This window comes from Macaca thibetana, chromosome 19, assembly GCF_024542745.1.
Source record: "Macaca thibetana thibetana isolate TM-01 chromosome 19, ASM2454274v1, whole genome shotgun sequence".
NCBI classification, from domain to species: Eukaryota; Metazoa; Chordata; class Mammalia; order Primates; family Cercopithecidae; genus Macaca; species Macaca thibetana.
The window spans coordinates 41,796,799-41,824,072 of NC_065596.1; the positions used below are offsets into that span (position 1 = coordinate 41,796,799).

Here is a 27,274-nt window from a genome sequence, read left to right on the forward strand (position 1 = left end):
AGTCCCAGCTACTTGGAAGGCTGAAGCAGGAGGATCACTTGAGCCCAGGAGCTTGATGCTGCAATGAGCCATGCCACTGCACTCCAGCCTGGGTGACAGAGAGCCCACCTCTAAACAAAAAAAGACAAAACCCTTATAAAATTGATCTGGACAATGATGGAGTGTAGAGGACTGTAAAAACCTGAGCTACAGAAACTGCTCCTCTCTAACACATAGTCCATGATTGAAGAACAGAAAAGCACTATATCATCCATCAAATTTAAATAACTGACATAATGCCTAAAATTCCCCCTTACCATCATTCTTTATGGTTAAAAAGGAATTCTCAAAGTGTGTTCACAAGCCAAAGATATTAATAAGCATACAGAAGAGAAAGGATTAATGGTCAGGACTGGGAAACAATGGGTTAAACAAAAGATAGTATTTTCTTTACTGCAGGTCTTCTCAACCTTTTAATTTGGTTTGTTCAAAGTGGAATTCACAATGCCAGTAAGGAAATTTGGTTATGCACTGTATCATACGCAATGAGGTAGAACCCTCTCTATGTATTTTGGGAATTATTTCTTTTTTTTTTTTTTTTTTTTTTTTGAGACAGAGTCTCGCTCTGTCGCCCAGGCTGGAGTGCAGTGGCGCGATCTCGGCTCACTGCAAGCTCCGCCTCCTGGGTTCACGCCATTCTCCTGCCTCAGCCTACTGAGTAGCTGGGACTACAGTCGCCCGCCACCGCGCCCGGCTAATTTTTTGTATTTTTAGTAGAGACGGGGTTTCACCGTGGTCTCGATCTCCTGACCTTGTGATCCGCCCGCCTCGGCCTCCCAAAGTGCTGGGATTACAGGCTTCAGCCACCGCGCCCGGCCTGGGAATTATTTCTTGAACATATTTTTGAAAAGTCTGGCTCAAGATATTCTCTGCAAATGGCAGTTAATATACAAGTATGTTTCATTGTAGAAGGGCACCTAACAGTCTACTGACATTTAACTTTTCCTTTAAATTTATAATTTTGCAATTATGTTAATCTCTCAATTGTTAATGACTGAGCAAAGAGGGGATAACTTATCCAATCTGAGCAAAATGTACTTTAGAGATGAAGAATGCATGAGTGTTGTGGCATCATGGTGGTTACACAGATTATTCAGAGTTCTAATGATTCTCAGTTACCAATTTTTTTTTGACAGTTTTTAAAACAGTGAATTAACATTTAGATTATAATCATACACTATATACAATCAGTGGTTTCCAGAGTGATGACAATTCAGTGGGCTGCAGTGTTTATTAAAGATAATGTAGGCCGGGTGCAGTGGCTCATGCCTATTATAATCCCTGCACTTTGGGAGGCTGAGGCGGACAGATCACCTGAGATCAGGAGTTTGAGAGCAGCCTGACCAACATGGAGAAACCCTGTCTCTACTAAAAATACAATAGCCAGGTGTGGTGGCACACACCTGTAATCCCAGCTACTTGGGAGGCTGAGGCCAGAGAACTGCTTGAACCTGGGGGGGTGGAGATTGCGGTGAGCCGAGATTGCACCACTGCACTCCAGCCTGGGCAACATGAGTGAAACTCCGTTTTTTTGTTTGAAACAAATAAAAAAAGATAATGTATTAGAAGACAACAGATAACACTGCATATAGAAAAGGTAAGTATTTCTTGGGAACATTTGTTTTTCTATGAACAGCTTTGTACACAGTAACTCAATTTTGAGGTCTTGAGTTCTGAGAATACTGTGCACCAGATGCTTGGAATCACAGAACTGTAGGCATTGATTGCTGCTCCAATATATTATTCTCACTCACCTTCACTCACTGAACACCATTAACCTCTTCTGACCGTCATTAATTTCTGACCATCAGTCCTCATTCAACAACATTCTAATTAATAAGTTCAAATTATTTAAAGCTGTTATCTGTCATTTCTGTCCATTATATACTAATATATTACATTTATTGTCACTATAGTATCTGTTCCTTAAAGCATAGAAAGAAAGCATAATTCATACGTTAATAGTTTTCAAAATCACTGCATGCACAAACATATCTGGTAATTAACTGTTAACTGGCTTTTGAGTGTTTTACATTATTCAGAAATCCCTGATAGAAGTCATTTAGGTGGTTTAAGTTGAATTCAAATTGAAATTGGTTAGGATTTTTTAATGAACTGAAAACATACTATTTTTCCTATTTACAATAATGGGGCCAAATAAAAATAATACAAATAAAAAATAAAATAATGGCTCACATTTGTAATCCCAACACTTCACGAGGCTGAGGTAGGTAGACTGCTTGAGCCTAGGAGTTTAAGACCAGATGAGGCAACATAGTGAGACCCCATCTCTAAAAAAAATTTTTTTTAACCGAGCCAGGCATGGTGATAAACAGCTATAGTGACAGCTACTTGGCAGGTTGAGGTTGGAGGATTGCTTGAGCTAGGAAGTCAAGGCTGCAGTGAGCAGTGATTGTGCCACTGTACTCTAGCCCAAACAAGAACAGTAAGACCCTGTCTCAAAAAAAAAAAAAAAAAAAAAAAAAAAAAAAAGCCAAAAAGCTAAAAAAATGGAATGTAGGCTCTGAGATCTGGGTCTCTAAAAATTTACCATTCAGTATATCAGAAATGGGTGAGATTCAAATGAGGAAAAACTGTAGTCGGTAAATTTTGTTTATATTTCCATTTAAGGCAAATACATAAAAACAACAGCCCTAAAGCAATTTCTGCAAGTTTCTTTTTGGCATTATCTGATGCTGCAAAACTGATGTGCTCTGAAGTTCTTCATACCTTTACTATACTCAAAAGGTTTTGTTCTAAAATAAAGTATCTGTTGTTCTAAAAGGGATACATGATAAGAGAATGGTTGCATCTTTTAATTGTAATCATAAACTATTCCCACCATTTGAGTTCTCTAACAGTATGTAATGATAATGGCAATCATTTAAAAAATAAACATCAGATACCATCCAAAGGGAATTATATGTACTTAATTATAATTTAGTCATTGTAATACAATTACAGTATTCTACAAATAGAAAAAAACACACAAATATATCTGATTTCAGTTAGGATATGGTGAAATGGAGATGATGCTTAATAAAGGATATAATTCAGCATTATATTCTAGGGTTTATAGAGATGTTAATTATTTATAAGGGGTTTCTAAAATTATTCTGCATCCATGTTAATACAGGCCTTCTAAGAATGAGTAGATTCTGAGCAGAAGCAAAAGGATGTCCCACATTCAGTATAGATATGAAATAGATGATGAAGATTTTCTTATATTTAATCACATTCAAGGCTTTCTCAATTATGAAGCCTTATATGTTGAGTAAGTTGTGAAGGACGTCTAAACTCTTTACCACACTGGCCACATGTATAGGGTTTCTCACCAGTATGGATCCTTTGATGCAGAGTAAGTTCTGAGCCACGACTAAAGCCCTTCCCACATTCCTTACATTCATAGGGTTTCTCTCCAGTATGAGTTCTCAGATGTTCAGTAAGGTGTGAGCCACGAATAAAAGCCTTCCCACATTGTTTACATTCATAAGGTTTTTCACCTCTATGAATTCTCTGATGTTCACTGAGTTGTGAGCCATATATAAAGGCCTTGTCACATTCCTTACATTTGTAGGGCTTTTCACCTGTATGAATTCTTTGATGATATGTAAGTTGTGTAGCACGAACAAAAGTCTTCCCACATTCCTTACATTCATAGTGTTTCTCACCATGAATTTTCTCATGTTGAGTAAGATAGGCAACACGAATAAAGGCCTTTCCACATTCCTTACATTCAAAGGGTTTCTCACCTGTATGAATTCTCTGATGTTCACTAAGTTGTTTGCCACAAATAAAGGCCTTTCCACATTCCTTACATTTGTAGGGCTTCTCTCCGGTATGAATTCTTTGATGTTGAGTAAGATTCGAATTAGAAATAAAGGCTTTCCCACATTCTTTGCATTTATAGGGTCTCTCACCTGAATGAACTCTCAGGTGGTAAGTAAGTTGTGAGCCACGAAAAAAGGCCTTCCCACATTCTTTACATTCATAGGGTTTCTCACCTGTATGAATTCTCTGATGTTCATTCAGTTGGGAGGCACATAAAAAGGCTTTCCCACATTCTTTACATATGTAAGGCTTTTCACCAGTATGAACTCTCTGATGATATGTAAGGTGTGAACCAAGAATAAAGGCCTTTCCACATTCCTTACACTCATAAGGTTTCTCCCCACTATGAATTCTCTGATGGTAAGTAAGTTGAGAGCCAAGAATAAAGGCCTTCCCACAATCCTTACATTCATAGGGTTTCTCACCACTATGAATTCTCTGATGAAGAGTGTATTGTGAACAATAACTAAAGGCTTTTCCACATTTCTTACATTCATATGGTTTCTCTCCTGTATGAACTCTCTGATGTTCAGTGAGCTGTGAACCACGAATAAAAGCTTTCCCACATGCGTTACACTGATAAGGTTTTTCATTAGTATGAATTTTCTGATGTTGAATGAGATCAGAACTACGACTAAAGGCCTTTCCACATTCCATACACTCATAAGGTTTCTCACCAGTCTGAATTCTCTGATGTTGCATATAGTTTGGCTTTTTGCTAAAGGTGTTCCTATGTTTCTTAACTTCAGAGCATTTTTCTATATTATGATTTTTCTCATGTTGAATAAGGCATGACAGGTAGCTGAAACCTTGTCTACATTCCTTACATTTGTACAATTTTTCCTTGGTAGGAATTATCCGATGAAAAGTAGAAGAGGTTGAATGGCTTTCAGTGGCCCTTTCTTCACAGGTAATTTTGACACACATGTAAAGCCCTTCCTGACTTGCTTCTTGACCCTCTAAGTTGCCTTTGCACTCCATATTGTCTCCAAGACCATTGTACTGAAGGTGATGGTTGATAAGTTTCCCCATATTCTCCCACTGGAGTGATTCCATTTCATAAATTTCCTTTTCTGGAGATAACTCTTTGGTTGCACGACTGGATTCCAAGTCTGTAGAATAACAAGAAAACAAATTCCTGCTTTTGTTTACAAGGAGAAATAAAAATTCTATAGTAAAAATGATAGATGAAAATAATTCTCATAAGAATAGAATGGCTTAAACAGTACAGAAATATTTTGTGCCATTTTTCTTTAAAGGCACAAGGAGAGAATAAAGAAAAAGGAGAGCTTATAGGAAAGAAGGCAATTAGAAAAATAGGTTAAGTCAGTGGTTCTTAAACTTTGGAGTGGCTTAGAAATACCCAGGGGGCTTATAAAATAGTAATAAAGGCCGGGCGCGGTGGCTCACGCCTGTAATCCCAGCACTTTGGGAGGCCGAGGCGGGCGGATCACAAGGTCAGGAGATCGAGACCACGGTGAAACCCCGTCTCTACTAAAAATACAAAAAATTAGCCGGGCGCGGTTGTGGGCGCCTGTAGTCCCAGCTACTCGGGAGGCTGAGGCAGGAGAATGGCGTGAACCCGGGAGGCGGAGCTTGCAGTGAGCCGAGATCGCGCCACTGCACTCCAGCCTGGGCGACAGAGCGAGACTCCGTCTCAAAAAAAAAAAAAAAAAAAAAAAAAATAGTAATAAAAACACCCTCTTGAAAACAGATGTCTAGCTGGACATACAATCTATCAACAAATCCTATCAGCTCTCCTGTCAAAATTAAGAATCTGACCACCTCCACTACCACCATCCTAGGCCAAGTCACCCATCTCTCATTGTCATAACCTCTTAGCTGGTTTCTCTGCTTTCATCCTTGCTTCTATGATCTATTCTTCATACAGCAGCCAGAGGAATTCTTTCAAAATGTGGTTTATATCATGATTCCCCTGCTAAAAATCTTCCCCATTAATAGTGTGCCATCTCAGGATAAAATCCAAAGTCCTTAATATGGCTCACAAGACCCTACACGAACTTGCCCATGGCCACCATTCTTATGTCATCTCCCCCCTTGGCCACTTTTCTGATATCATCACCTACCACTCCGCTAATTATTCATTTGGCTCTGGTCATAATGGCTTCCTTGGTGTTAAAAAATGTCAAGCATATGCCTCTCCGTTTACAGTTTTGTTTTTAGAATGCCCTTCCTCTAGATACACGCATGGCTTGCTCCCTCATTTCAGTTTTCTGCTCAGCTGTCACATTATCAAAATATCCAACACACAATTTTACCTATATTGCATTTTTCACTAATGGACGTACCATTTCTAAAGTTTGACTACTGTCTGTCTGTCCCATGCTTAATCAAAGCAGGGACTTCATTTCATATACTGCTTTATCTCTAGTGCCTAACATCATTACTTACACATTTGTTGGCATTCAATATTTGTCAATAATTTTTAAAATGTAAATGTTCCTTTATTCATAAATCTCCTTAGATGCTTCTCATACAACACAAAGTTTGAGAATAGAGCTAATAATCTTTCAGTGGTTTACCCTTGTACTTGGAACAAAATCCAAATTACTATTCATGGCCTATAAGCCCCTTTTATGATCCAATTCTTTCTTAAATTTCTCCAACTTCTTCAAAATTACCTTTTAAGCCTCATTTTGAGCCACTGCTATCTTCAGGAACAGTGTTCTGATCTTATTGGCCTGATTTAAGCTCCAAGAACATGTCAAATTCTTTCCCATTTTAGATTTTCCATATGCTGTTCCATCTGCCAAGAATGCTGTCAAAGTGGCCACCTCCTTTGTGTGTGAAATGTCCTAGCTTAAATGTCAGCTGCTGAGAAAGACTGTCCTGGATCACTTTAGTTAGGTCCATGCCATGTATTTTCTATACCTGTAATTTATTCCTAATTCTTGTTTGAATTTTTGCAATTCTAAAATTTCATTTATTTATGTTGATCTTTCTACTCCTCAAGCTCTACATGTGTAGAGGGAAAATGAATGTTTTATTATATAGCTAGTCCCCAGAACACAGTATACATACAATGTTTTATTTCTTTAATACAGTTTTTCACATCTTTCTTTCCATGTCTTACTTAAGGCCAAATGTTCTTATATTTCCCAAAGAAGTACCTCAAAATGTCCTGTAAATAGTGAAAAGTTTACACAATAAAGGTGTTATATCATTCTGAACAAAGAAGTTGGGAAACAAGTGTACTTTTCAAATGCAGAGAAACCTATCTGATGTAACTGGATCAGCAGGCACAGGGTCTCTGACCACTGTGTATATAGGTTGTAGAATAACAGAGACTGGTGGTAATGGGAAGAAAAATAAATACACATCAGTAAGTTCAAATTTAAACAGTCTTTTAGAAATAAGCCTCTGAAACTTGAGAAAACACACTTTTGCTGAAAAGCAAAAAGAAATTGTAGAAACAAAAGCAACTACCCCCCGCCCACCTGCCATATGCACAGCACAGCTCAGTTTAACACCAATTCATGTCAGCAACATATCATGGAAAAAGACCCTGCTTTTGTTTCTTTCATAGAAGAACAATATGGTTTATAAAACACTTTGAAATAAATCAATGGGCTTATGGTGATTAAGCGAACACTATAAGGAATCAAATAAATTCAGTTGGGACCCAAAACAGCTACCTATGTGCTGGTGTCCTAATAAAAATGGGAAGAAATATAAATCTAATATGATTCTGGGGTAGGAGGCACTATGAGAACACAGGAAGGTGCTACACAGAAATCTAGAGAAATAAAGAAAAAGTTAAGATTAGAATACGAAAGTCTCAGAACTGTACCCAGAATGAGGAGTACATATAAAAATGTATTCAATTAACATTTAGCAGCTCTTTTTATTGTCAGTAATGAAAAACTATATGGTGAAAAAAGGGAAAACTGCAAAATGGGTGATGAGTGAAGACAACAAAATGGAGTCTGAAAAGGAGTCCTCATTTTAGGAGGTTTATTTTATTCTAGCCCCTATCAAGTCCTACTGAATGTATCTCCTAAGTAGCTGTTGAATCTGTTACCTTATCACCAACACCACTGCTGACACTCAGGAAGCCCAAAGCATCTTTTTTTTTTTTTTTTTTCGAGAGAGAGTCTCGCTCTATCATTCAGGCTGGAGTGCAGTGGCGCCATCTCAGCTCACTGCAACCTCCGCCTCCAGATTCAAGCAATTCTGCCTCAGCCTCCTGAGTAGCTGGGATTACAGGTGTGCACCACCATGCCTGGCTCATTTTTGTATTTTTAGTAGAGATGGGCCTTCACTATATTGGCCAGGCTGGTCTCAAATTCCTGGTCTCAAGTGATCCACCTGCCTCGGCCTCCCAAAGTGCTGGGATTACAGGTATGAGCCACTGCGCCTGGCCCCAGAGCATCCTGAACCACAACAAAAACCTACTCAGTAATGTTACAAGATCCTTTGTTCTAATCTCCATCTGGCAGACAGAATGGAATAGTAAATATGAAAATCACATTATGTCACCATCTTAAGATTCTTCAACAGCCTGCAAAAATTTGGGGGATAAAATCTGAACTCTTCTGCAGTATTTTTCAAATTTCTTTTGACTGCAACCTCATAGTAAGAAATACATATTATGACTGAGTACACACACAAACATAAAACAAGGATGTCATAAAATTCTCTTTGCTATATTATATATTCATATTTTGTTATTTTATCTCCTGTTTTATTAAAAACAACAACAAGTGCTGCTTATAACCTTCTAGGTCGTATTCACAACCTCTAGCAGGTTCTGCCTGGCCTGGCTCCAGTCAGCCTCTCCAACTCCCTTGTGGCACCTCTGCCTCACTAGACTCCAGCTGCGAAGGCCTTCTCTCAATACCTCATATACACCAAGCTCCATCCTCCTATGGTCTTCAGTACACTGTTACTTCTGCTAGGAATGCTCTTCCCTCTTCTCTCTACCCTCAGTCTCCTTACCTGCTTTTCATTCTTTCAGGGCTCACCTGAAACTTCATGTACCATTGCACTTCCTGAGAAGCTGTCCCCAATCCCAGGCTCCTAGCAATGCTGTTCCAGTAATCTCTCTTCTGTTAAGACAGCCACTCCATCCACTGCAGTTTACAAGCAAAGCCTCCACAGCTCTGGGTGCTGGTAAGACCTCCACATCCTGCTATTAAGGCTGGCTTCTCCATGGAGATCTCAATTTCCATAAGCTCTTAGTGTCATAGCCCTACTATCCTTAACTTATAAAAGGAATAACCATCCACCTTCCCCTAAAAGACCACTAGAGGCCAATCCTGTAATGCCTGATATCTCTGACTTATCTCAATACTCTTAAAAGCCTTGGCTTCCTGGGTCCTTGGTCATCCATGTCCTACTTCACTCCAAACTATGCCTTTTGGAATTCATTGTGTACTTTCTACAAAATCCTCTACAACTTCTGCCCCCACTCTGATTATTTTCTTCACCTTCTTGATCCCATTGAAACTTTGAGCATGCTACTTGGCCAGAAACAATGTTTTCCTTCATGTCTTTCCCTCCGCCTTGCTTCACCTAACCTCTCCCAAGATAGACATAATTATAGCAAGTCAACACCAACTCACCAAGGAATCAGATATACAAAAAAAAATTCAATGTTAATTTTTCTACAAATATTCCTAATCATGACATTTACCGTCATAGAACTAATTGTATTCTATAGTCTCCTTGAAGCAACTCTAATTCAAACTCTAATTGTTATTACCCAATGAGAAAGCCAAACAGAATGATTAAACATAGGACTTTCATTTCCTGTTTTATACACTGATTGGCTCTTTACCCCTACTTATAGAATTAATCTATATCTAAAACACCATGGATTCATTAAATATTTTAATAACCTGCTACTGAATTCAAATACTACCAAACTCCTGAATAGTCTCGTATAAATAGAAGGCATTATAGCATTCATAGTAAAAAAAGAAAAAACCAAAAAAACCCACCCCTTTATATCCTCCATCTTTGATTACCAAAAGCATATGTAGAAGCCCCGAATGCTGCACCCACAGTTCTTGTAGCCACATTACTAAAATTAATAGGCTGTGGCCTAATACAAATTACCCTAATTTAAAATCTAAAAGTATATAGCCTATCCATTTCTAATATCACTGTGAGGAATAATTATAACAAATTCTATTTGTTCATACTAAACAGACTTAAAATCATTGAGTATTCATCTGTAGCTCATACAGCATTACTAATTATAGCGTTTCTCATCCAAATGCCATGAAGTTTTATAGGAGCCACAGCCCTAATAACTGCCCATGACCACACAACATCAAAATGATTTTGCCTTACAAATTCAAACTATGATTCTGGCACGGTGGCTCATGCCTGTAATCCCAGCACTTTGGGAGACTGAGGTGGGCGGATCACCTCAGGTCAGGGGTTTGAGACCAGCCTGGCCAACATGGTGAAACTCCGTCTCTGCTAAAAATACAAAAATTAGCTGGGGATGGTGGCAGGTGCCTGTAATCCCAGCTACTTGGGAGGCTGAGGCAAAAGAATTGCTTGAACTCAGAAAGTGGAGGTTGCAGAGAGCTGAGATCACACCACTGCACTCCAGCCTGGGTGAGCGAGACTTCATCTCAAAACAAACAAACAAAAACCAAATTCAAACAATGAACAAATCCATAGCCAAACCAGACACAAGGTTCCCCAACTTATGATACTTAGACTTACGATTTTTCAAATTTACCATGGTAAGAAAGCAATACACATTCATTATGCTTCTTGACTTACCAACGGGGTTACACAGAATGACTTATAATATTTTTGACATTATCCAGAAGTAACCCCAACGTATGTTGAGAAGCATCTGTACTATTAGCTCGCAGACTACAGACATTATTTCCTTTAACAGAAACATGATAAGTACGGGCTAGCCTAACTGACCTAGCCTTTTGCAACAACTTTTTGGCTCCTAAGGCCAACAGATTACTTCTAACCTTTAAAAGTTCAGAAAGCCACATTGTTCTATATGGAGGCCTGAGTTAGCAGTTGACAGCCTTACTAGCAACTATTAACCTGAATGGAGAATTATTTGGAATTATATCAGTATTTTTATGATCTAATTTGCCATTATCCAAATAGGACTAATGTACTAATTATGGCCATATAGTCCCTCTATCAATCACATTGCAATGAGAAAAATTCACATATCACATTGATAACATCAAACCATTATTCACATGAGAAAATACTCTCATATTTATACATCTTCTACCTCTATTACTCCTGTCACTTAACTCCAAAATTATTCCAGGACCCATATATTGTAAATATAGTTTAAATAAAACGTTCAGTTGTGAATCTTATATAGAAACTTAAAACTCTTTACAGTAGTTCCAAAGGTTTTACTTTGTGTGGTTTCAGATACTCATAGTTAACTGAGGTCCAAAATATTAAATGGAAAATACCAGAAATAAACAATTCATAAGTTTTAAACTGTGCCATTCTGAATAGCATGATGAAATCTCACACCATCCTACTCCATCTTGCTCAAGACATGAATCATCCCTTTGATGAGCATATTGTCTAATTTTGCCATTATCCAAAAAGGATCTGCCTATTAGTCACCACCCAGTAGCTATCTCCTTTATCAGATTCAAAAAACACATTATATGTATGGCTCAGTACTAGCTCTGGTTTCAGGCATCCACTGGGGGAGCCTTGGAATGTATACCCTGCAGATAAGGGGGAACTGATGATTTGCTAAGAAAGTATGCAAGAACTGCTAACTCATGCCTCCATATATAACCATGTGGCTTTCTGAACTTTTAAAAGTTAGAAGTAATCTATTGACCTTAGGAGCCCAAAATTGGTGCAACTTTGAATAAAATAAATTTCTTCTCTTCTTCTATCATAATTTTACTTACCAACTTATGTTTACCAATTACTATAACTATTTAAAAAAAAAATACTCATTTGCCACCAGCCTATTTCCAACCCCAATATTTATTCATTCAGGGCAAGAAATAATTATTTCAAACTGACATTGAATGACTATTCAAACTTTAAAACTGACATTCAGCTTCAAGTTAGACTAATATTTGTACCAGTAACTTCTTTCATCACATGATTGATTACAGAATCTTCAATGTGATATATACTTTCAGATCAAAATATTAATCAATTACTTAAGTCCATACTTATATTCCTCACAACCATGCTAATAGTAGCTAATGCCACCAACCTCTTCCAACTCTTTTTTTTTTTCTTCCAACTCTTTATTGGATGAAAAACAATAGAAATCATATCATTTTTACTTACTAGATGATGATATGGCCTAACAGACACAAATAGAGCAGCCTCCAGGCAATTTTATATACAAGTATTGGAGATATTGGATTCCTATTATCAGCATCATGATTGTTACACTCAAACACATAAGAATTCCAAAAAACGTCCATACTCAACCCCAATCCTGACACTCTCTCATTAATTAGGCTTCTCCTGGCAGCAGCAACTGGTAAATCTGCCCAATTTGGTTTTCACCCATAACTACCATCAGTGACAGAGGGCTCGACACCAGTTTTAGCCTTACTTCATTCAAGCACAATAGTTGTAACAAGAATTTTCTTATTAATACACTTTACTAATAGAAAAGAAAACACAGTGGGGTGCAGTGGTTCACAAATGTAATGCTAGGACTTTGGGAGGCTGAGTCAGGAGGATCGCTTGGACCCAGGAGTTCAAGACCAGCCTGGGCAACACAGTAGACACAGACCTTGTGTCTACAGAAATAAAATAAAATAAAATAAAATCAGCCATGCATGGTGGTGCACACCTGTGGTCCCAGCTACTCAGGATGCTAAGGTAGGAGGATCACTTGAGCCCAAAAGCGTGAGGCTGCAGTGAGCCGTGATTTTGCCACTGCACTCCAGTCTGGGCAACAGAATGAGATCCTGTTTCAAAAAAAGAAAAAGAAAAAAGAAAATAACAAAACTGCTTAGGTGGTATTACCACTTCATTCACAGCAATCTGTGCCGTAACACAAAATAAGACTTAAAAAAATCATTTGCCTTTTCTACCTCAAACCTAGGTCTCCTAATTGTCACTAGTGGCATTAATCAACCACATTTAGCATTTCTTCACATCTGTATGCATGTATTCCTGAAACATACTTTTTCTATGCTCTGGATCCATTATTCATACCCTGAATGATGAAAAATATTCTAGAAAACTAGGGGGCCTATTTAAAACTATACTCTTTACCATGTCCTTACTCATTTTCAGAAGCCTACACTTAATAGGTATGCCCTTCCTTAAAGGCTTCTGCTCCAAAGATTTAATTATTAAAACAGCAAACACAGTATGCCAACACCTGAGCCCTTTAAATCATGCTTATTGTCATCTCCCTAAGAGCTGTCTATAGTACTCAAATTATTTTCTTTACAATCCTGGGACAACTCTGCTTTTCAACTTTAAGTCAAATCAACAAAAACAATCCCCCTCCTAGCTAGTTCAATTAAATGTCTTGCAATCAGTATTATTTTCACTAATTTATTTATTTATTTATTTATTTATTTTGAGACAGAGTCTCACTCTGTCACCCCGGCTGGAGTGCAGTGGCGCTATCTCAGCTCACTGCCAACTCCACCTCCCACGTTCACGCCATTCTCCTGCCTCAGCCTCCCGAGTAGCTGGGACTATAGGCGCCCGCCACCATGCCCGGCTAATTTTTTGTAATTTTTTTAGTACAGACAGGGTTTCACCATGTTAGCCAGTATGGTCTCGATCTCCTGAACTCGTGATCCACCTGCCTTGGCCTCCCAAAGTGCTGGGATTACAGGAGTGAGCCACCGTGCCCGGCCCACTGAATTTTTTTTATCTCCAAAAATATTATTCCCGTAACTATTCCTCAGATGACTATGCCATTCTACCTAAAACTCTTAGCTCATGCTTTAACTACCTTAAGTTTCATTATAACATTAGAACTCAACTAATAACATAAAATCTTAAATTTGAATCCTCATACATATACAAATTTTCCAACCTTCTAGGTTCCTTCCCAACAGTTGTTCACGGTTTATCACCATACCTAAACCTTTCAACAAACCAAAACATAGCACCAGTTTTACTAGATTTGACTAGAAAAAGTCACTCTAAAAATCATTTCTCACTTCTAAATGATAGTTTCAATAACCATCTCCTAATTATTTTCTTCTCCTTCCTTATCTCACTTTTATTGGCTACACTCCTAGCTATCTAATTTCCCAGAGTAATCTCAGGAGCAATAAAGATACCAACAAATAAAGATCAACTGACCACAACCATGAATCAGCCTTCATAACTATATAATACTGTTATACCTATAGAAATTTCCTGAAGAAGTCCAAACTCTTCACCCTCAAAAATTACCCAATCCTTTAAATTTTCAAATCAAAAATCACCTCCACTTCATCATAACCCATTATTCACATAATTATAAATTACTCTATTAACAAACCTAACAATACAACACCTCAAATAACAAAACTAGAACCTCAAGTCTCAGGGTTCTAAAGCTGAAATTCCACTTAAACTGTAACCTGACTCTTCTACTTGAGAAAAATTACTGTTAAATGCTATGTCAGTACTGAGAAAATAAACATAAAACCTAACTATGGATGCATTATGTGCTTTTCCTAATAATGTACTAGTACTATTATGCTTGACTGTACATTGTATATGTATGTGTAATCACACATTAAGATCCACTCCCCATGCATATAAGCATATACATGAAATTACAAACAGTGCTTAACACATTGAATGGCATACCCACATATGTCAGATTTACCAATACAAATACTGTTCGATATATTAGATCCTTTATTTTACACAAGACATGAAATTATTGATTATTCACAGTACATTCAGACAAATCAATCCTTGACAACAAGCTTATTACCGCCAACAGGATTTCTTTAGTACCAAGCTTCAAGAAACCAGCAACTTGCTTGAGACGTGTCCCACTTCTCGTTCTGGGCCCATGAAACTTGGATGAAACTACGCCTGCCATCAGGTTCTTACTTCACGGTCACAGACTTAAGATTGCCCATTCATTCCTCTTTAATAAGACATCTCGATGGACTAATGGCTAACCAGTCCATGATCACACATCACTGTGGTGGTGTCACACACTTGGTATTTTTTAATTTAGGGAATGTTATGATCCAACATGGCTGTCATGGACTTGATACAATAAAGCAAACTGTAGCTGAGCTGAAATTGAATAGTCTTTCTCTACAGTGAAACCATAAAGTTTAATTACTCCATGTTCAGTGGACATAGTAAAAAACATGACACAAACATGTACACACGATTTCACGTTAATTAACTCCACAATCTCAAGCTATTGTACTACTTGTGGATATAAGGCTTTTATTCTTGCCAAACCTCAAAACAGGAAATCTTATATTTATTAACTACAGGTAAGGCATACATACACACACACACACATACACATACACACACACATACATACACACACAGTTCATCTAGAACTAAGTTTTAGCCCAACTCCTAAAGAATTTATCAAAATCCAAAAAGTAAATTAAAAATTAGGTTTTCTGGGTTAAAAGTTTGTTTTTTTACTAAATTTACTAAAACATCCACCAATACTGACACAGCACTTAAACTTGGCCATTTCTTCTTGAGAGGGAATTTCCTACATATAAGCTAATGTAGCTTAATTCGCAACGCAAGGCACTGACAATGCCTAAATGAGTTCATATAACTCTATAAACAAATAGGTTTAGTCCTGACCTCTTCATTTTTAGTAACCCTTGCAACTATCTGCATTCTAGTGAGAATGTCCTCTAGATCAACAAAAACCAAAAAGAGCAGGCCTCAGGCACACTAATTAGCAGCTCATAAAACCTTACTCTACCAATACAGCCACAGAAAACAGCAATGATAAAAATTAAGCAGTTAACCAAAGGTTGACTAAGTTATATTAATTTTCCTCAGGGTTGGTAAAATTTCATGCTTGCAGTCATATGACTAACCCAAATTAATAAAACTCAGCATAAAACATGTTTAAGATTATAAACAAAGTTATACCTTAACTAGGTCATAAAAAGCTACAGCTAATATAAAAATAAACAATGAAAGTGATTTAATATATTCTGAATACATAATAGCTAAGACCCAAACTGAGAAGAAATATCCTACTATGCATAGCCATAAACTTAATTAAATTAACAAAGTTATTCACCAGAGTACTACCAGCAACAGCTTAAAACACAAAGGACTTGGCAGTGCTTATATCCCTTTTTTGTAATCAATAAACCCCAATAAACCTCACTATGTCTTGCTAATTCAGCCTATACACTGTCATCTTCTGCAAAACCTTAAAAGGTATTAAACCCAAGTATTTACATGAAAACATTAGGTCATGGTGCAGCTTATAAGACACAAAGAAATGGGCTATATTTTCTAATTAAAGAACATTCCACCCACAACAAACTTTATGAAATTTGAGGCGAAAGGAAAATTTCATAGTAAATTAAGACCAGAGAGCTTAATTGAATAGGGCCATGAAGCACGCACACACCCATCCATCACCCTCCTCAAATATTTCAATATATCCAAATTTATAATTAATATAAATTTATATATGAGGAGGTGAGTCATAACAAAGTAAACATACTATATGCTTTAATAAACCAAAGTGTTTATTAAACTCAGCCTACATCTGGAAGATTTCATATTGATTTGACCACTTTGAACCAGACCTACCCCCAAATCAACAGAAGCTAACAATTATATTTATTTAGACCAAAACATTTACTCACAACATAAGGTATAGGAGAAAGGAATTTCTTCAGGTGCTACAGAAAAAGTACCATATTGCAAAGATTAAAGAATAATTTTAAGGACGAAAAAAGCAAAACTAATCCTTTATACCTTTTATGTAACGAATGAACAACAATTTTACAAAGAGAACTTTAGCTAAAAAACCCAAAACTAGACAAGCTACCCACAGACTGACTCATATGTAGCAAAATAGCGAGAAGATCCATGAGTAAAGATGAAAACCTGGTGATAGCTGGCTATTCAGAACAGAATTTCAGTTCAACTTTAAATTTACTCAAATTTTAACCTTAATGTAAATTTAAATGTAACTCTAGAGGGGGCACTCAAGATGGCTGACTAGAAGCAGCTAGTATGCACCACTCTCAGGGAGAGGAAACAAAGTCGCAAGTAAATACTGTCTCTTTAAGTGGATCATCTAAGACACGGATCCCCAACCCCGGGCCACAGACCCGTATTGTTTGGCAGCCTCTGAGGAACCCAGCTGCACGGCAGGAGGTGAGCAGTGGGTGAGCATCACCACCTGAGCTCAGATCAGCGGTCCGATCAGCGGCAGCTTGAGATTCTCACGGGAGCTCGAACCCTGTAGTAAACTGCGCATAGGACGGATCTAGGTTGCGGGCTCCTTATGAGAATCTAATGCCTGATGATTTCAGGTAAAACTGTTTCATCCCAAAACCAGTCTGCCCTTCCCCTCTCGCCCCGCGTCCCCCGGCCGGAAATACTGTGTTCCATGAAACCGGTCCCTGGTGCCAAAAAGGTTGGGGTAGCGCTGGTCTAAAAGACCATGTCAGGATTTACCACAGACGCCAGGGGACTCCCAGAGAACAGAGAGGAGAGAAGCCAGGCAGCCACCTTCCTGGGACTGGCATGGAGTGGGTGAAGCTCCCTAACATGGTTAAACGGTGGGAGAGTGAGTGTCCCTGGGGGAACCACACTTCCTACGTGGCCCTTTGCAATCCTGGGCACAGGAGGACCTGCCAACTCCCACCCCTGGGCCACTAGACCAACACAGAAAGCCACCGAGAGTTTTTGCAGAGGCACTGCTCAAGCCCATGTGGAGCACCACAAGCCCCAGATCCCTGGGCAGCTCGGTGCCAGCTGCCATAACCCCAGAGGAAGCTGCAGTCACAGTGCTGAGGGGCGGTCAGACTGCCCAGTCCCTCCTCGCCAGGCAAGGCTCGGCTCCACCCTGCTCCCGCCTGAGCTCTGCAGCATAGCGACCCTCTCCACAAGAACTCTGCAGGCAGGCTCCGCATTTCCCCAGGAACCTCCCAGATAGCAGATCATGCAACCCCTGCCCTACCTCCTCTGAGGCGGCTAAGGCTCACCAGCTCCGTCTTCCAGCGCAGCAACCGCACCTCTGCAGCAACGGCACCTCCGCCTAAACTCTGCGGTGGTCTGCGGTTCTGTGTTCCTCTGGGGCAAAACTCCCAGAGGTAACAGATAACACCTCGCACCTCTGCATGCCCTCAACAGTGAAGTTCGGCATTGTTTGGAAGCGAGGGAAATGCAAGCGCGCCACGTGCCCGGCAGCTGCCAGTCTCTATTGCAGGAGTCCTGCCCTCTTCAGTGAAAGGCCCACAGCACAGCCGCCCTGCCCCCACCTGGACATTTCACCTGCAGCCCAGAGCCCTTCTGAAAATCCAAACCCCACATACCTTGATATTCCCTTGGGCTCCCACCACCTAAGCATTCTGTAGGACCCTGCATGAGAGTTTGACCAGTGACCTGGAAACCAACCTGTCCCGCCTACCTGCATCAAAGCCAGCACCTGAACTCTGGGCTAGCACGACTGCAGTCCAGCCCCTTCAGGTCTCACAGGCTGTCCAGTGGGCCAGCTAGGGGCCTGGTAACTGGGGAACTACTTGCCCCATTCCAACTCTGCTGGCATCTGACCGTTTCCCCCAGGGCCTGAGGTCAGACCAACCCAACCAGCTGACACCAGCGCAACACCCAATCACACAGGCCCTGTGGAGGAGGCCCCTTCTACAGGAAGCAGCAGTACTGTGACACCGGAAAACAGGTGAGCCTTAACCAATGGGGAAAGGATTCCCTATTCAATAAATGGTGCTGGGATAACTGGCTAGCCATGTGCAGAAGAACGAAACTGGACCCCTACCTTTCACCATATAAAATAACTCAAGATGGTCTGATCTAGTACATGCAGAAGCCTCTGCAGATCTTACCATTTTCTCATTACATTTTGCAGGTGTTTCATCAATTTTAAGAGCTACTGATTTTAATTTTATTACAATTATAAATATAAAGCCACCAGCCATATCTAATACCAGACACCACTATTAATTGCAGCTGTGCTTTTATTACTCTCTCTCCCAGTACTAGCAACCAGCATCACCATACTGCTGACAGACCATAACCTTAATACACTTTTTTTGATCTAGCTGGAGGAGGAGATCCACTTTTAGACCAACATTTATTCTGATATTTTTGTCTATCTAAAAGTGTACATTCTTATTTTACAGGTTTTGGAATAATCTCACATATTGTTACCTATTATTCTGGAAAAAAAAGAACCATTTGATTATATAGAAATAATATGACCCATGGCTGGGCGCGGTGGCTCAAGCCTGTAATCCCAGCACTTTGGGAGGCCGAGACGGGCGGATCACGAGGTCAGGAGATGGAGACCATCCTGGCTAACCCGGTGAAACCCCGTCTCTACTAAAAAATACAAAAAACTAGCCGGGCGAGGTGGCGGGCGCCTGTAGTCCCAGCTACTCGGGAAGCTGAGGCAGGAGAATGGCGTAAACCCGGGAGGCGGAGCTTGCAGTGAGCTGAGATCTGGCCACTGCACTCCAGCCTGGGTGACAGAGCGAGACTCCGTCTCAAAAAAAAAAAAAAAAGAAATAATATGACCCATAATATCAATTTAGCTCATAAGCTTTATCGTATGAGACTACAATATATTTACAGCAGGAATAGACATTGATACCAGAATGTATTTCACACTAGCTACTATAATTATTGCTATTCTGACAGGAGTTAAAGTATTTAACTGACTAGCAACCCCACAGGGAGGTAATATTAAATGATCTCCAGCTATATTAGGAGGTTTAGGCTTTATTTTTCTGCTGACAGTTGGAGGCCTAACAGGAACTGTTCAAACTCATCAGCAGACATCAATCCTCATGATACATAGTATGCTGTAGCACATTTCTAACATGTTCTATCGATAGGTGCAGTCTTCACCATTACAGGATTTATTCACTGATTCCCATATTTTCAGGTTATACACTCAACCTCAGCCAAAATCCATTTTGTATCTGTAGGTGTTAGCCTGACTTTCTTTCCACAACATTTGATTTATCAGACATGCCATGACAATACTCTAACTATATTGATGGATATACAACATGAAATATCATCTGCTATGGTTTGGATGTGGTTTATACCCACCAAATCTCATCTTGAAATTTAGTTCCCAGTATGGCGTCCTGGGAGATGGGGTTTAGTGGGAGGTGCTTGGGTCATGGGGGCTGGTCCCCAGAGAACAGATTAATGCCCTCCCTCAAGGATGACTGAGCCCTCGCTCTACTAGTTCTCAAGAGAGCTGTTTAAAAAAAAAAAAAGCCTGTCACCTTTCCCCTCTCTCACCATGTGATCTCTGCACACACTGGCTCCCCTTCACCTTCCATCATGAATGGAAGCGGCCTGAGGTCCTCACCAGAAGCCAGACAGACAAGAGGTGCCATGCTTCTTGTACAACCTGCAGAACCACGAGCCAAATAAACCTCTGGTCTTTATAAATTACCCAGCCTAGGGTATCCTTGATAGTAACACAATATGAACTAAGACGCCTATTACACTTGAATTAGTTTTACCATAACACTTGGAAAAGTGATCAGCATTTATGTTTAAATACCAAAACTAAAAACATCCACATAACTTTTTTCAGTAATTCTAGCACTGTTTACTTCAATTAAAATTTTTGAAATATGCCTATTCTTAAAATCCATCACCAAAGAACACTGAAGGCTTAAAACATGAGACCCCCTTGGGAAAAAGGCAAGCTAAATTTATTTACATCTTTCACTATTCCTACAACATTAGGACCATTTATTTATATTCTAAACATTTCATTCCCAAACATCATGTTTTCTACCCCCAATTGCCAAATCCATAATAGTCTCTTTTCAACAATGATTAGCACAACTTGTACTAACATAATACATAATGTCAAAGGATGTTATTACCAATAACACCTCTTAAAGCACAATTTCAAGCAACCGTCCTTTTTGACCACCACCACTTAAGTTACCAGATCATTTACCTTTATACCACCCCTCCAGCTTTCTTCCTTTCCTTTCCTTCCTTTCTTTCCTTCCTTCCTCTCTCTCTCTCTCTCTTTCTTTCCCTTTCTCTCCTTTCCTTTCCCTTTCCCTTTTCCTTTCCTTTTCTTTCTCTTTTTTTTTTGACATGGTCTTGCTGTTGCCCAGGCTGAAATGCAGTGGCGTGATCATGGTTCACTGCAACCTCGACTTCAGGGCTCAAATGATCCTCCCACCTCAGTCTCCAAAGTAGCTAGGACCACAGGCATATGCCATAATACCCTGCTAATTTTTATTTTAAGTAGAGATGGGGTTTTGCTGTGTTGCCCAGGCTGGTCCCGAACTCCTGAGCTCAAGCAATTCACCCACCTCAGCCTCCCAAAGCGCTGGGATTACAGGCTTGAGCCATCATGCCCAGCCTACCACCATTTTAAAGATTCTCCTTTGAAAACAAAACAAAAAGCTCTCCTGATTCTGTGGTTCACCCTGCAGTGGACAGGAGCTGCAGTGGACAGGAGCTGCAGTGGACAGGAGCTGCAGTGGACAGGAGAGTGGTAACACTTCTCAAGAGGTATGCACGCTTCCTGTCTATACCTTTTGCTTTTCTTTCTCTCCTACCACCACAATTAACATTTTGCCATATTTCCTTCCTAAATTTGTTCCACGGATTTTTATGTAGTTGAACTAATACTGCATATACAAACTGTAATCACATTTCTTTCCCCTAATTATTACAGTGTTCTTAAAACCTTCTAAAATATTTGTAAACTCTATTTGTAACTTTGAGGGCTCCTCAAATGGGCCTTCAACAGTGCCTGGTGAGTTAATTCACTGTCCCACTCTAGTTTTTATTGTTGACTTACTTCTTTCTCACTCTCTTAAATACTCTCCAATGAGGTTTTTGTTCCTCTCATTTCCAAACCCACCTTGTCAGGGTCACCAACACCCTTCACCTTGCCAAATCCAATAGCCAGTTTTCAGCCTTCCTCTTACTTGAACTCTTAGCATTATCTCTCTGAGTTAACTGCTTCATCCTTTTGTCAGCTGGCTTCCAATACACTGCATTCCTTCTTCCTAGGTCACAGGTTACTCAGGTTAGTCCTCAATTTCCTTTGCTAGATTGTTCCTGACTGAATGTTGGAACACCCCATGGTTCAGTCCTTGAACTGTACCTTGCCTTCCATCTAAACCAATTCGCTCCATAATCTCATTCAGTTCCTCAGTACAGAGATTAACCCTGTATTTATCTCTTCAGTCCTGACTATCCCCTCCACCCACAGGCTTCCAAATGCTTATCTAACTTTACCACATGGATATCTAATGAGCATATCAAATACATAACTCTTGACTTCCTTCTCCAGCCTTCCAAACCCTGAGGCCTCTATTGCCAATCTTCAAAACAACTCCATTATGAAGGTATTAAATCTACCTTCAAAATATTACCTGTTTTCATCACCTCCACATATTAAACCCAATTCCAAGTCACTGTTATCTCTAGTGTGAACTTCTGAAGTAGTCCTCTCATTAGTCTTCCTGCTTTCATTCTTATCCTCACTGTCCACATAGCACTCAGAGTGACCTTTAAACAAAGATCCTTTACTTATCTGCAAAAAATCAGCCAGGGGCTCCTGATCGCACTTAGAATAAAATCTCACCGCTTGCAACAACCAACAAGGTCCTACATGATTTGATCTCTGCCTATTTATCTGACCTCACCTTGAATTTCCACTTTCAGTAGCCACACTGGCCTTCTTGCTGATTCTCAAACAAGTGAAGCTCAGTTTCTCTCAGGATCTTCTCTTCCCTCTGCCTGAACACACATTTCCCTGATTTATAGCCAACTTTATTCAGGTCTCAATTCAAATGTTACCTCCCCAGAGCTATCATTCCTGGTCCTCCTAACCTATGAACATAGCAAAGTCTCAGCAGGTATGTACTCGCTAGAGATACTTATCCAAGTTTAACTATAAAAGAGCAACTGGGAAAAAACATAATTGGAAAAACAGATAAAAGCATTGTCCCCAAAAGAGACCAGACCAAAGGTAGCTCCCTTATTAAAACAAAAATGGAATGTAAAACAGAAGAGTGGCAAATGGGAGTTGGGAGGGAGGTTCCACTGGGAACTCACAGACATAACCTTCCTGCTCTCCCTATGTCTCAAGCCTTCTTTCCACAGGCCTTTGAAGAGAGCTTCATGCAGACATGTCAAAGTGCTGCCACCTACAGATCAGCTGTATTATTAGCAATAGCTGACACTGACCAGCCCTTATTCACCTGAGCTCTGTCTTCTTGTCATGGTTCTCATCAGCATCCAGGGCTCCTTTCCTTGCTCTAGTAAGGAAAATACATTTGGCTTAGGGACTGCACATCCAGCTTAAAAGAAGGGAAGTGGTACATGGTCTTGCTAGGGGATTCCCAGATTCAAATCTAGTCCACTGGCCATCAAAGAAGGGAGACACTGACAGGAAGAGACAGAGAAAAATGTGACAGTCTAAAGGATAAGAGATAAAAGGTACACAGTGGAGCTGTCCATTTCTCCTCCTACTCAAATGTAAGCCTTTCCTCAGGGAATGGAGATCAGAAATTCACAATGAATGAGGCAGAAATTACGGGGAACAAATTCTGAATATTATGTAGGATGATCTTACCCAATGAGATCAGGTTGCTGTAGTTCTCCAACATCACATCCCTGTACAAGTCCCTCTGAGCAGGGTCCAGGCATTCCCATTCCTCCTGAGAGAAGTCAATGGCCACATCCCTGAAAGTCACCAACAACTGAAACAACAAATCCATTACTTGTGAAAATACAGCAATGATTCTGAAGTGAAATGAGAAGAAAATGGAGGAGGTAATTGAAGGAAGCAAGTAACACTTTTGTGTTACTTTTTTGTGTTGTTTTCAACAGGAAATTGGTTGCCTAAACCATAGTATTAACATGATTCTCTATCATTCCTATTGCCACAGATAAAACTTCCTTTGTACAACAGAACAATTCCATTATCCAGAAAGGTCTGAGAATTTAAAACGCCAGATGTCCAGATGTATGCAGTTTCTTGATTAAATAAAATACTGCATGCATTTATTTCACAGCAGATTTTAACTGCACAGCAGATTAGGCTTTCAAATCCTCAATAACTAATATACTCTCAATCAATACAAGTTCTTGCTCTCCCTTCTGCCTTTAAAGACTTTTAAAAGGACGAATTTTTTCCAATGTTTACCAAATCCCTAGGTTAGAAAATAAAATTTGAATATAACCTAAGAATTTTTTGAAGACTCAGATTCATCAAGTTATTACATCACAGAATAGAATGGACATACGATATTTCCATTTTATGTACAAAATGATCTGCTTATTTGGGAGTATTTGAATTAGACAAATTCTCTAATGTCTTTGAGCTCTTAGAATCTATAATTCTTGAGAGTATGCATCTGGCATGTTTTATTTGCTCCTATTTTCCCTGTTCCTAGGCTACAGCAAGGTACCGGATGCCAGTCCAGGCACACAGAGACATCACTCTGAACTGGTACATTCCGGGAAATCCCAAGGTGAACTTGACTATGATCATCCTCTCTCATTGGTTCCTGGGCAAGAGGGTTGTGGGAGGCAGAATAAAGGCCCCCCAAACATGTCCACAACCTAATCCCTGAAACAGTAACAGTACTGACTCAATGTTAAAGAAAAGCTTGCTTGCTTAAATATAATTATTACTTTGCTTGACTTTGTAGATTATTCAGTAAGAACAGTCTCAGGAAAACAGGACCTTCAACAGAGATAAGAGAATTAAAATACGCAGGCTAACAACTCTGGGAATGGGCTGACCGGCCTGATAAGAATAGGCTGACGACACCTACAGAAGGCCACAAAACACTGATCAAGAAAGCAATGACCAAGAAAGCAATGACCTGAGACTGCACATTTCACAAGAATGTTTTGATCATCATTTTTCCTAATTTCCCTTAAAATCCCCTGATATGGAGACAGAACTCAGTGGTCTTTGAACACTAGTTCACTGCCTCCCCTGGGTTGCTGGCTTCCTGAATAAAGCTAACCTTCCTTTCACCAATGCTCATCTCTTGAGCTTTCAAGTGGCAAGTAGTCTGGACCTGAATTTGGTTACAAAACCTATGTATACCTTACCTTACATGGCAAAGGGGACTTTAGAAGTGCAATTAAATTAAGGATCTTGAGAGGGGGTTATCCTGGATTATCTGATTGGGCCCAATGTATTTATAAGTGATAGAGGGAGGCAGGTGAGTAAAAGAAGGAAATGTGATGATGAAAGCAAAGGTCGAAATGTGATTGCTGGCTTTGAAAACAGATGGAAGCCACACCCCAGGGACTGTGGACCGCCTTTAGAACCAGAAAAAGACAAGGAAACAGATTCTCCAGTCTTCTAGAACCTCCAGAAGGAACATGGCTCTGCTAATACTATGATATTAGCCCTTTCAGACTGATTTCAGACTTCTGACCAGCAGAAGTATAAATCATAATTATACTGATTTAAGCCACTAAGTATGGTGGTTATTAGTAACAGCAGCAACAGGAAACTATATCAGGAACAAGAGCCCTTCCTTCACAGGACCCTGTTCCCATTCAATCCTCAAAGTTTCACGGAAAATCTTGCCACACACTGAGACTAGGAACATCCAACAAAAAAATGCTGTCACTTTCAAGTGGAAAACGCAAGTTTGTAGAGAAGACCAAACTTTGTCATGTGTCACATTCAAACACTCATCTCTACCTCACCAAACCGTGGTACTAACGTGTACCATTCTTAAAAGGAGGTATTTCTGTTCCCTCAGGGCTCTGGGAAGAAGACTATGCCTGTGGACAATGCAGAATTATCTGCTGAATGAACATCTAAAAACTGTTTGGAGAGGGGAAAAGCACTGAGAAGAATTGGGCTCTTTGCTACTATTACTCACTAGAATGGGAGACTTTGGCAGCAGTTCCCTTAAGGGACCAAACAAGGCAGGAAATTCTGGGATAAATAAATCTGGTGTTCACATTACACAACAAAATGATTGTACTTCAAGAAGGAAAGAAACAGCAACTCACATGGGGCATGGTTTTTTAGAACTGTCAGAACTGATCGATTTTCTGGGTTCCTTTCCTGGAGGTGTGCAAAGTCCAGAGAAGCCAGTGCTGGAGAAGGAAAAAAAGCCACAAGATTGAGTTGGCTCACAGCCCACAAAATAAAACTACTTAGAACTACCTTTACTTCTCCTCTTTTGGGAATTTGGAAAAAAATCTCAGTCCTTCCACAAACCCAGTGGAAGCCAGCTACTGCAGAAGGGGTTCAGGCCAGACCTTTCCTTAATGTCCATGTTGAACAGGACCCTAGGTGCTGTTACTTTCCCATGGCATCTTCACCTCCACAGTAGAACAGGGGCATGCCCAGGGAGCCCCCCACCATCCCCCTGGACCCAAAGTGAGGTGCTTTGCTCCCAATCTTAGGAAGGCGCTTCAGAGACCAAAATGTGGCCTCCTTTCAGACATCATGAACATCAGCTAGACTCACAGACATTTTGACAGACACATCAGAGTCAACAGATCCAAAACAGTCTCATCCCACTCCCCTGAAGCTAGTTCTTTTTTGCCTGTTTCCTCTTCCCTATAAAAGAAAATTCCTTTATGCCTGACCTTTGCTATGCTTGCAGATCTTACGGTTGTAGTGTTCTTCCAATTACAACACCTCTTCCCTTACTGCAATGTTTCTATGAATAAATAGTCATTCCTTACCTAAGTCTGGATTTGTTTATTTCACAGGTTGAATAACTTTTGTCGAATAACAAAACAAACTATTTTAACTGTAATCTAATTCTCCAAGCCATGGCACACACAAAAGCACTGAGGGTCAAATATGAACAACATTCACATGACAGCCAATGTGGGCGCAGCACGCCGCCTCGTGCAATATGACTTCAAGATTGAACATTCTCCAACTACAGCCATCTACCTGCCATAGTTTTGTAGCACTGATCCTTTTTTTTTTTTTTGGTAGCACTGATCTTGCGTACATGTATAATCCATGAACTTAACATCAGTGTTGCTCGTGTGATACCAAGAAAACCCGGTAAGAGAGCAAGTAAATAATTTAAGTAAGATTTTGTTTGGTATAGTTGAGCTTTGAAGCGCCAAAAGCCACTGTACTAGCTAAGATTTTGTGCCCCCCACTAACCAATTTTCAACTCCGTTGAGGCAATATCATCTTCATTAAGGATACATGGGTTGGCTGCGTGTGGTGGCTCATGCCTGTAATCCCAGGGAGGCCGAGGCAGGCGGA

The 27,274-nt window shown here is 39.9% G+C and overlaps 2 protein-coding genes across 4 annotated transcripts in view; one reads left to right on the forward strand and one right to left on the reverse strand.

Moving 5' to 3' along the window:
• The window catches only part of LOC126942118 (uncharacterized), a 33,929-nt gene extending 7,198 nt beyond the window's left edge, over window positions 1-26,731 (forward strand). Inside the window, exons 2-6 of one of the 3 annotated variants that reach the window (XM_050769354.1) lie at window positions 4,722-4,780; window positions 18,604-18,718; window positions 21,477-21,555; window positions 24,456-24,533; window positions 24,714-26,731. In XM_050769354.1, coding sequence (XP_050625311.1) covers window positions 4,753-4,780; window positions 18,604-18,718; window positions 21,477-21,555; window positions 24,456-24,533; window positions 24,714-24,725 — 312 coding nt within the window. In that variant the 5' untranslated portion in view covers window positions 4,722-4,752 and the 3' untranslated portion in view covers window positions 24,726-26,731. Of the gene's footprint in view, window positions 1-4,721; window positions 4,781-18,603; window positions 18,719-21,476; window positions 21,556-24,455; window positions 24,648-24,713 lie in introns of those variants that run through there. The other 2 variants (XR_007721498.1, XM_050769353.1) reach the window with 2 other exon arrangements.
• On the reverse strand, window positions 1,582-26,133 carry ZNF571 (zinc finger protein 571). The gene is made up of 3 exons (XM_050769017.1): window positions 26,047-26,133; window positions 23,633-23,759; window positions 1,582-4,982 (listed from the first exon to the last, which is right to left on the reverse strand). Exons 1-3 carry the CDS (start codon window positions 26,053-26,055, stop codon window positions 3,289-3,291), a joined length of 1,830 nt encoding a protein of 609 aa, XP_050624974.1. The 5' UTR covers window positions 26,056-26,133; the 3' UTR covers window positions 1,582-3,288.
• Window positions 26,732-27,274: the final 543 nt, after the last annotated feature.

Excerpts from the sequence above, each read along its gene's own strand:
- ZNF571 (XM_050769017.1), bottom strand. Across the intron at positions 4,983-23,632 it reads CAGCAACCTGATCTCATTGG|ACTTGGAATCCAGTCGTGCA; the intron begins GTAAGATCATCC and ends GTTATTCTACAG.